Genomic DNA, 10,094 nt, shown 5'->3' on the forward strand with positions numbered 1-10,094 from the left:
CACACACAATTTAATGCGCACAATGCTGGACATATACGAAGGTTTCTCGAGCGGTACATGCCGTTTCATGCATTTCTGCCTCCACCTTGTATCACTCGTTCGTGATGAAGCTCTGAGCGTTGCTGCGTACGAAAAATCCCATTATGAGCTCGCCTCACGCCAGAAAAGACACGGCACCGTCTTCCTCGGCGAAGGAGAAAGATAAAAGAAAATGCGACAGGCGCGCGGTACTCTAACAAACCTTCGACATTTAATATAACAAAACGGTGAACATTCAAAACGAACCAGGCAGAGCAGTTGCTCCATTTACCTCGGGCATTCGTTTCCTTTGCGAATTGTGTTCGTCCTTTTGGGGCCAAAGCAAATTTCCGACGTGTATTTGCACTCGACAACAGAGGACTTGCAAAATCCCGTGCGCTCTACAGACGAAATACACTCCAGCGAGTCACAATCGCGGTACTTGCCTTCAAATAATAATTCGGAAGTCACAAGCCACCTATATGAAATTACAGTCGGTATGCGACACTGCATTGAAAATGATCCAAACGCGACGATTTTCTAGTTGTTTACCGCAGTTTAGAGCAGTGGAGAGCTACTCGGCATACCGCCATCTTCCCACGGACTACGTTGCCAGGTTATAACTTCGTTCTTTGTCCAGATTTAGAAAGTGTCAAAACAGCTGGCAACACACACAAACCGTTGTATGATGGAGGCGTTCATGCGTTGCCCACTGGAACGCATGGGCTCAATGGGCAGCTTTCCCTCTAGAGTTGGTTATATTAACTCTATGCTTGAAAGCCATTAGGCGCGGTAGTATTCCAGGAACGGCAGAAGCGGCATGATGCTGAGGTAAATGCACTGAAAAAAAAAAAGGATTATCAGCGAGAGGCTCAACTATTCGTTTTCTCGTGAATCGCTGCATCCAGTGTACTTCGCTTTAGAACAGTGGTTTCGGATAACATGGACGTGCACCAACGTTTCTGCTACGTTTTCGTGCAAGTTCACTGTGAGCAGAAAAACGCCTATATGTAATTTAATGAACAATATGTGGAGCTAGCCAAGAAGGAAAAAGCACATTCCATTTCTAGGGGTTGCTCACATTGTAGGATGCCAGGCATGCAGGATATAATAGCGCTGGCAGAAAGACTTTCTTTTTAATCCGATATCAAACCACTAAAAGAAGTTAATGCACCACCAACAGTCTTGAATAATACCAAAACGCAGTGTTTATAGCTGCTGTGGTTAATGTAGCACGGCGGTGCATGTAGGCTCTACACCGGGCCATCTGCATATGCCAAGCCTTTTGAGGTCCGGCTGGCTTTACGTCAGAGATGAAGGCTGGCCCAACCTTTCATGCCAGTCTTGAGCCGAGCAGCCTGGCATGTGTTCACGGCCCAATCAGCTGCCGAGCTTGTTTTGCCGCTTTAGTCGGCTGCCTACCAGAAGACACTGAAGAGCCGATGGTTGGCAGTCGGCCTGCGCCGCTTGCGATGTCGCATATAACGTCCGTTAACCTTGCGTTTTATTTAAAAGCAGCGCAAGGTTCAATTGGCAGCATTTCTCCACGGATACTGATGCAGACAACTGTCTCAGCGAAAAAAAAAATGTATTTCTCTCTTCCCTTCTCCGACACGCAGTGAAGTCTACAAACAGTGGAGCGATAGAAGAAAAGAAGTGCTACACAATCGCTAGCAACGACAACAGTGTTTGCGACTTTTTTGCAGACTGCAACTGTATTCTATACCACCCCGAAAAGAATAGTTAAATATTTTCTTTCTACATTGCATGCAGAAGCTCTGCCCAGTGTCCCCAACAATGGACAAAGTTTTAGGTCCCTTAGCCTGCCTTAGGCAACAGAGACTTGCAATGAACTTTCTATTTACCTATTTAGAAGACATTGTACATCTCGAAAAGCTTTAAATTCACTTGCACGTTACCTTCATGCATTCTTCATGCAGTGAATTTCGTCAGCGCATTTTTCGGACTCTGCACTCCATCATTCCATAGGTTACATCAATACTCGCCGTTGCATCCTTAGTACCCATTTCATGGCCGCATTTTAGCCTCGTTTTTTTTTTACCTCTTTCACGCTCCTCTCCTTCTGTCTTTATCTCCCAAATTCCCCTCCCTACGCAGAGTAGCATGCCAGCGATTTTTAAACGCCGGCTAAATTCTCTGTATTTCATTAAAGAGTTTCTATCTCTCTCTTTTCCTTCTAGAATTTATCTAGGATTCGCAACTTCATTCTATATCACCCAGAAAAGGATAGTTAAAATTTTCCTTCTAGAAGTTATCTAGGATTTGCTTAATATTGCGTCAGATATCTTATTAGTTTATTAGTTATAGCTATCATAAGGAAGTGTCACCTTCATGTCGCCCGTAAAAAGGCTAATTAGCAGTAATAAATGCTTTTAATGCGAGTGGAATAAACTGAATTATCTTCACGAACCACCGTATCAGGTCGTTTTTCATAAAAAGAAGCAGTCGAAACTTGAAGGTCTCCCTTTATCCGTGTCCAACATTCTTGGATAAAATTTTTGAGCATTGGAATATTGTAAGGTACTGTTTTCTAAATATTGAAGGTAATAGTCCGTTCTTACGGTGTGTAGCAAGAGCTTTCATAGTTTTTCCACCGCTTGCATTGAGCAGTTAAGATCGCCATAGAACAACAATGGGGAAGGTTTCTGTCGATATCAAAAACATTAATCGCAAAAAAATGCTAGCCTGCCGACGGGAGAGTATAATATATCTTGATTGTTATAGTAAAATCTTACAGTATATGACAAAATTACGCTCATAAACTATTTCTGGTTGAAAAATGATTTTCTCCGGAATTCCAGGGTATGATAGCAATTAATAAATGTGTTTGCTTTGTAGCATAGCATGTATAGCAAGACTACTACTTACCCTTAGTTGATCAACCAAGTCAGAGAAGGTTTTCCACTGCAAATAATGCGTGCCATTTGTGATTAGCGGTCACGATTAGGGTATAATCAGTGAGTATTTATGTGCAGTTCATTTTTTATTGCGAGCGTCGACGAATCTGAAACTGACTCCTCATTCTGAGCAAAACGTTTTATTTAACTTGCTGACTAAAGCCGGTTAACGCTATTAACTAGTCAGTATTAGAAATGTCAGTGCAAATTGAATGGCGACCCCCGTCTGTCCGTATACATGGTGCCAGGTGGCCCAACAAAATTTCATATGTCAACCTCAGATATAATAAACTTTCATTCTTACCTCGGGTATAACGAACTCTTGTGTGTGGACCTCGGATGTAACGTACTTGGTGCGCTGATCTCGGATATAACAAACCTAAGTGTACCGCCTCGGATATATGAAAGTTTGGCTTCTAACGCATTCAAACGATTCATCGATGATCACCTAGTTTCTTTGTTTGTTTTTTTGCAATATTCACTTCAACATCACCTGCAGAAATGCTTAGCAACCTAGTTGCCACAGGTCACGGATATCCATACTTTGTCCTTCGATATATCTCTTTTGTGGACGATAAAGAAAAGAGTTTAACGTAAGGACAACGCAGCGAGCTATGGAGAGAAAAATGGTTGGTTTAATGTTAAAAGACCGCAAGCGGGCAGAGTGGGGGAGGGAACAAACTCGGATTATTGACCTCCTAGTCGAAATCGGGGAGAAGAAATCGGCTTGGGCAGGGCATGTGATGCGAAGGCAAGGTAACCGCTGGTCCTTAAGGGTAAAGGACTGGATTCCTAGAGAAGGCAAGCGTAGCAAAGAGCGGCAGCAAGTTAGGTGGGCGGATGAGATTAAGAAGTTTGCGGAGATACGGTGGCCGCAGCTGCTAAAGGACAGGGTTAATTAGAGAGGCATGGGAGAGTATTTAACCTGCAGTGGGCGTAGTCGGGCTGATGATGATGCTAAAGACGATGATATCTAGAGACAACTTCTTAACCTGTTCTGGTACAGGAGTCTGCTTTTTACAGCGGCACGCGTCGGTGTAGTAGTAGTCCCTGGTGTTTCGTTGAGTGCTTTGCCATGGAGACCAATCGGAGGACAGTTACCGTGGTCGGAGGGGGTTCTGACGTGAGCGGAAGAATGCGTAACTGGCAAGTGGTTACCACCAGAGCCGAACGGAGGGCGCTTGCCGTGCAAGAAAAAGGGTATATTGAGAGCCTAGAGGATTGTAGCACGGTCGGTTTGCGGCAGCTCCTAGGTAGCCAAAAAACAAGCATGTGTGGAAAACTAAAAAGAGCTCTCTAGAACTATGAAGATATGAAGTCCCTTTCATTATAACTACCTCAATATATAGTGAAATATAAATACGTTTCCAGCTGCCACTGAATCTGGCGTTACAAGGTAATAACCATCCTGTCACTTTTTCTCTGAATTTTTTAGCTGATCTTTGCGCCGAAACAGTTCAAAGAGAATCCTTTGCGATTTTGGTGGGTGTTGTTTAAGTCTCACGAACTAACGACACACAAGGCCTTTTATTCACAAAATTCGACAACTTTTAGGCGACGGTAGTTTATACCGCAGCGTCGCAATCGACTCTGTTCATTTAACAACAAATGTATTTAATTATGCTTACATGAATCTTGCTCTAATTATTTAAGCACGACTGATGGCGGCGTTTATGCAGCGCGGTAAAGGTAAATAGATATTTTTTTCAGAATCAAAAACTTTTAAGAAGAGCAATGCTAAACATTTATCGAAGCGATAATAAACAACTCAATTCTAGAGTTCGATACTCTACGTGCATGGTTCAAAAGAGGGACAATCTTCAAGTGACAGTTACTACTGCTTTTGCAGTGCTCATAATTATGCATTTCGTTGTAGCGACGCTTATGTTATAAGTAGGTGCCTTTTCGATATAGAATAAAACTGCTTTTTAGCAGCCAACTCCGACATTTATAAATATGAAAACATGTTACAGGAAATAAAACAAGTCTATTGAATATTATGGTTCTGGCAGTTTTTCGAATTAAGTGTTCAGATGGCAATAACTGACTGTACTTACTGTGAAAGGTTGTCCTTCTGTACACAGCTGCTCGATTTCATGGTTTTGGACGCACTTGAAAACAAGAAAAACGGATATGCATTCAGGTCATACTCAGGTCAACGCAGGTGACCCCCCCAAAAAATGTTGTAACGGAAGTTACAAACGGAAGTGCAACATTCATCGTCGGTTGTCTGCGAAAATACGGGGGACACGATAGTTTTAATGGTTCCCTTCAGCCGCCTCGTATTCTGTTCATATCACTTCGGAGACACGAACACTTAACGACGCAGTCCCTAGCTTTACTAGCTCAGGCCTAGGGTGCCTCGATGGTCTATTCCAATGAACCTGCTTACGGAGTTATATGCAAGTCAATAAATACACTGCGAAAGCCAAGTGGACAAAGTTGTGGATGTTATAACAACCACAGTCGTCATTTGCTAGTTTATATATGCCGGGTACAAAGAATGATATTATGTTATTTTCACAGTGAGACCCGCAGAAAAAGTTCACAGAATACCTAATTACCATAGTGTTTGCAACGCGATAGCTAGAGACTGTTGATGCCTTTTACCGCTAGTGACGTCATTTCCGGTCTGGTGACGCCACTTCCCTCAAGTCAACAGGAAAACTGGGGACGGCAGTTCACTCCGTTTAATGGGCGAATTTTATTACCGACTGCACATTTTTATCCCGAGGAGGTTTTTTGTGCTGCCGTGCTAAAAACAGGACTTCCTTTTGTACACTTACTTGGCCCAGGTCGTTGACGTCGGGAACGTTAAAGGTAACGGGTTTCCCGCACGTAACCTGCACCATGCCCAGATAGTCCTCGCAGGTCAGGTTGAAGAGGAATGTCGGCAGAGGATTCCCCGTGATGCACCACCTTGCGATGAATTCAGCCCTAGCTGCAAGAAATAACATTTCGAGGAAAACTGCCGTAACGCATGTTTTTTCGCCGTTTCCAACACATCTTTTACTTTCCTGTTTTTTGTTTTATTTTGGCTGTCTTACCTTCTCTAGCCTTAATTCCACTCATTCTTTTTTGCCTGATAGCAGTTGCAGTAGCGTGATTTGCAAGTTGTTCGTATGGTGGCATTCAGAGTGCTTAGCAAGTATTTTGTTGACAAAACAGCTCCCAGATTACAACTATGTCGGTGTTCCAAATGCCTCTTTTGCTTTTTACCTGAAATTTGTAGCCTCGCGTTCTTTTCTGTATTGAAAATTTTAGGTATAAAGAAATTGTCTAAGGGCGGCGGTCCATTGGTATAAAATAACGTTATTGCGAAATTCTCACATGGAATACTTGAGAGAGTACAGCAAAACTTGACTCCGCCATGTTGGTATAGCCCTTAGCTGAACGGCTAAATATAGTCTATCGCCAAATGAATGACCCTCAAGAAATAGAGACTAATTCGTAAAAATCCCTTCCTAATGGACGTACACAAGCTCTGGTTTCTCTCCTCTTCAGGAAGTGTAGATGCCACGGCGTCGTTTAACAGATACGTCAGGGCTAGTACCTTGTACTCCGCGTCGAAGTTGGTGCACTGAAATAAAAAGTAATTATTGAGGACAAATTTTTTATTTACTCAGCTCGTGCGTTACCGAAATGAATATTCGCAGCCTGAGAATAAATTATCTGCGTGCAAAGGTATAATTTTCATTGGATTTTTAGCGTTATAGAATTCCATGCCTTTCTTTCAAAGAACTCACGTTTATCAGCTCGCGCACTTTCTCTGTGTCATTCTCCTGAAACGACAAGAGGAGTATGTGGCAAAAAAATTAAACACGTTTTCAATATCTACGTGTTCACTCCGGCATCTTGTGGGATGAATTACGGACAGAAATTGTCAGTATTAGCAATAAATAATCAGATTCACTTACGTTGAAAGGGGTGCAAATATCGATGGGCTGCTCCTCGTAACAGTGGGTCTGGCAGAAAAATGCATTTCGATAGTTTGGAGAGTACATTTGCATTGTGTATATGGGTAACGCTAATGTTCCGAAAATGGAACATGCAGAAGAAGACGGTAGCTATTACTACATTGGCCAAATAGTCTTTGAAACATTGCTTTGAAACATTACTTCATAGCGGCATTTAAAATGTTCAGTATACTGTAGGTCATCATTCCGTGTTCATTAATAATAGCCAATGGAAGATACAATGCAAGATCCCTAACTTAAAAGTGAATATTGCTATATTTCTTGAGCAGTAATGAAGAGTTTCAGGCGTTTGCGTAAATAAGTACGTAAATGGTCATACCGCATTGATCGTAAGAAAATCAGGCGTAGTAACGGTAAGGCAAGGTGCTGAAAGAAAAGGAGCCGTATGAATATATTGTAATGTTATATGAGTGTCTAGGAAACGCTTGCGTAATTCATTTCAGGCGGTGTCAGCTCATACACATCGACCACATCGTAAGCACAAGGAATAGCCAGCTTTCGGTTCAGAAAAGTTTAGAGCTGAGCCATTCGGTAGACGGGCACGCAGAACATAACCAATAGGAAGCTATCGCTCTGCTCTCGGTCATAGGAGTTTTAGTAGAACTTGGTGTTGGGCTATTTGGTCACTCATTCTTTGAACTGAAGTTAGCGCTATTAGGAATACCACAGACAGAGAACGACAAAACAAAATTCATTTTCATGGGAGCTGTCACTATGCGTGGAATGCCAAGCGCAGTTATTGCTGGTAAAGGGCTATAGACGGGTGATGATGAGACGAAAGTAAACATCTACATATCCTGAGTTGCTTTGGGACGTTAAACCCGAATAAACCAAAACCAAACATCTACAAGCACTTCTCTCAAGGAACCAAACACATCATTTTAATTGCATATTTTATTCTTTCAAACGATGCTTTAGCCACTAAAATACATAATTTACCACACGTTATTCGGCTACAACCATTAATGAATTTCTAATCGAATTTCTTCTCGATGCTTTTTTTGGTTTCGGTTTCACTGAATGATGACTGTGAGGTCCCGTGAGCCATAAAAAGCTAAAACACTTAAACTAACCTGCATCAAGAGCTGAAATGACAATAAACGACCTAGCAACAGTTATATTGCTGTTTATTTTTTATATCTCACGTGACCCAAACACCATCACACTATCGTTCAGCTGATGAAACGAAACCGAAACAGCATCAAGAAGTTATAAATAATTTAGCGCTCGTAGGTGGCTACCAAGGGCTGATCATGTACATACACTACCGTCTGATGCGTCATTTGAAAGAAGAAAGCACCCAAGCAAAAATTTAAGAGTCTCTGCTCCTTTAAGAAGCACAAGAAGCGTTTGTTTATTAGGGAATTGAAGTAGACCTCAGTTGCCTCAGTAGCATGGCGGTTATTCTTATGCAGGTACTTGGTTTATCGATGACTGGCCAATAGGAAAGTGTGGCTCCAATCCGTATCGCAATGTCAAAAACAAGGAGCAAAAAAAATTATATTGTTACACCAACATAAGTTCGCACTTTTCTTGCACCATTCATGTGCTACATCTACTTCGATAATGCAGCAATAAAGTAGAGATAGGATAACTTACCACTGGGAGCAGTTGCCGCGCGCAGAAAAGCGGCGAACACTAACACGACGGACGAATTGCTTCTCATGTTTCCTTGTCGGCAAAGATGACTGCATGCAGGGTTTCTTAATTTCTAGCGATAACGCTTTTATACGACGCTGGCTTCCAGTACTCGCACGCGTAGCCGCGTGCAACGTCCTACAGAAATAAAATACACGTGGTCCGTACTACTTGAGTTCACTGCGAAAGTAGCAGATGCAGTGATAACTGGATCAAAATTAGAAAGAATATTGCTTTGTCGGCGTCGATTTATATCTCTTTGTCCTAACAACTCACCTAGTAAAGCCACGCCACGTGGCAGGATATCGAGTAAAAATATCCGGACAATTAACTGCTGCCGGCACAGCCTCGTGCGTCAGTGAGGAAAAATCATCACGCACGTGCCCATATTTGGCCGAATCGCTCTTTGAAGTTCGCTTGCCATTCCCATTGACAACTCAGCAATGCAATTCACTGCTTACAGCGCGTATATTGTTCTACCGGTGCCTTACATGAAAAGGCATCTCAAGAAAAGAACTGTTGATACTAAAAAGGACGATAAACACTAAGCCTGGTGCAGTATCTTGTATTGAGTTCCCGTGGGATCTTAAAATAAAGCAAGCAGCTATTTCTTAGCAGTGTATGCTGCGTTCATTCTATGGCGTTTAAAGGGTCAGTCTACTGAATTTTATCGGTCATATTTTCTTTGCGGCAACCGATAGCTCTTTACTCAAATTGCTGTTTAGCCAGGTGTGGTGCCAAGAAGTGCAGTAGAACATTTTAAAATAGACTTTATTGATGTGGGAACACATCTGAATGAGATGGTAGTCTCATCTGGCAACCATCTGGATTTCCGCCGCGCGGCGACAAACATGGCGGCGCTCGTCGAAGCCGTCGGAGCCGAACCTCTCGCTTCGGACTGAATTCTCGTTGTTGCTGCCTTTTTGACAGCGTTCACTGACCATAAATGGGGCGCCGGTCTTTCGCTTCGTCTCATCTCGCCTATAAGAAAACGTATAAGTGATAAATTTGCTTTATTTTAATAATTAGAGTGACAATTAGAGTGACAACTGGGTTTGTTGCTGTGTGCATTTCGCTTGCATTCGGACATTTGCCATTCCGTTTTGAGGCTATTTTATGAGCAGGCAACATTTGGCTGTATGGGGTGTATCGTGAGAATGTTTTAGGTTAGTTTTCTGATACCAAATGCTGTTCTGCATATCTGTAATTCATCATTCGTGGACATTGATTCATGATCATTGTACCGGCCTTGATTTATCTTTGGAGAGGAAATTCTTTTATTATGATGTGAAAACATTTGAGAAAATTTGCCTGCCCAGTGTTTCTGTATAGCTCTCTGCTCTATTGAACCTGTTGACCCTGTACTTCCCTGTTGACCCTGTCCTGTGTTTACCTATAGATGCTGTGCTCTTTACCTTGTTGCCCAAGGCAATGCAAAGTTTTCCAGATTTACTCATCTTAGTCTCCCACTGTTTTTTTTTTCTTTTCTTTCTTGGTTTTGCCAGAGTGAGGTCCTTACACGTGTCAGGTCTTCAAGCCTCAC

At 42.4% G+C, this 10,094-nt stretch overlaps 1 protein-coding gene across 1 annotated transcript; it reads right to left on the reverse strand.

The window, feature by feature from the left end:
- Positions 1-801: 801 nt before the first annotated feature.
- Positions 802-8,579, reverse strand: LOC149328080 (uncharacterized). Its single transcript, XM_089561412.1, has 9 exons — positions 8,513-8,579; positions 7,233-7,279; positions 6,854-6,901; positions 6,683-6,718; positions 6,414-6,516; positions 5,723-5,877; positions 4,994-5,047; positions 2,908-2,943; positions 802-858 (listed from the first exon to the last, which is right to left on the reverse strand). Exons 1-9 carry the CDS (start codon positions 8,577-8,579, stop codon positions 802-804), a joined length of 603 nt encoding a protein of 200 aa, XP_089417538.1.
- Between the last annotated feature and the right edge of the window lie 1,515 nt (positions 8,580-10,094).

The sequence above is a fragment of the Amblyomma mixtum genome, chromosome 9, assembly GCF_055824585.1.
Source record: "Amblyomma mixtum isolate Tamu chromosome 9, ASM5582458v1, whole genome shotgun sequence".
Taxonomy (NCBI): Eukaryota; Metazoa; Arthropoda; class Arachnida; order Ixodida; family Ixodidae; genus Amblyomma; species Amblyomma mixtum.

What these genes read in the sequence shown, in the direction of transcription:
- LOC149328080 (XM_089561412.1), bottom strand. Translation starts at nt 8,579, where the DNA reads ATGAGAAGCAATTCGTCCGTCGTGTTAGTGTTCGCCGCTTTTCTGCGC. An exon ending in ATATTTGCACCCCTTTCAAC is followed by an intron (nt 6,719 to 6,853) that starts GTAAGTGAATCT and finishes TTGTCGTTTCAG; the next exon opens with GAGAATGACACAGAGAAAGT. An exon ending in GGAGAGAAACCAGAGCTTGT is followed by an intron (nt 5,878 to 6,413) that starts GTACGTCCATTA and finishes TATTTCTTGCAG; the next exon opens with CTAGGGCTGAATTCATCGCA.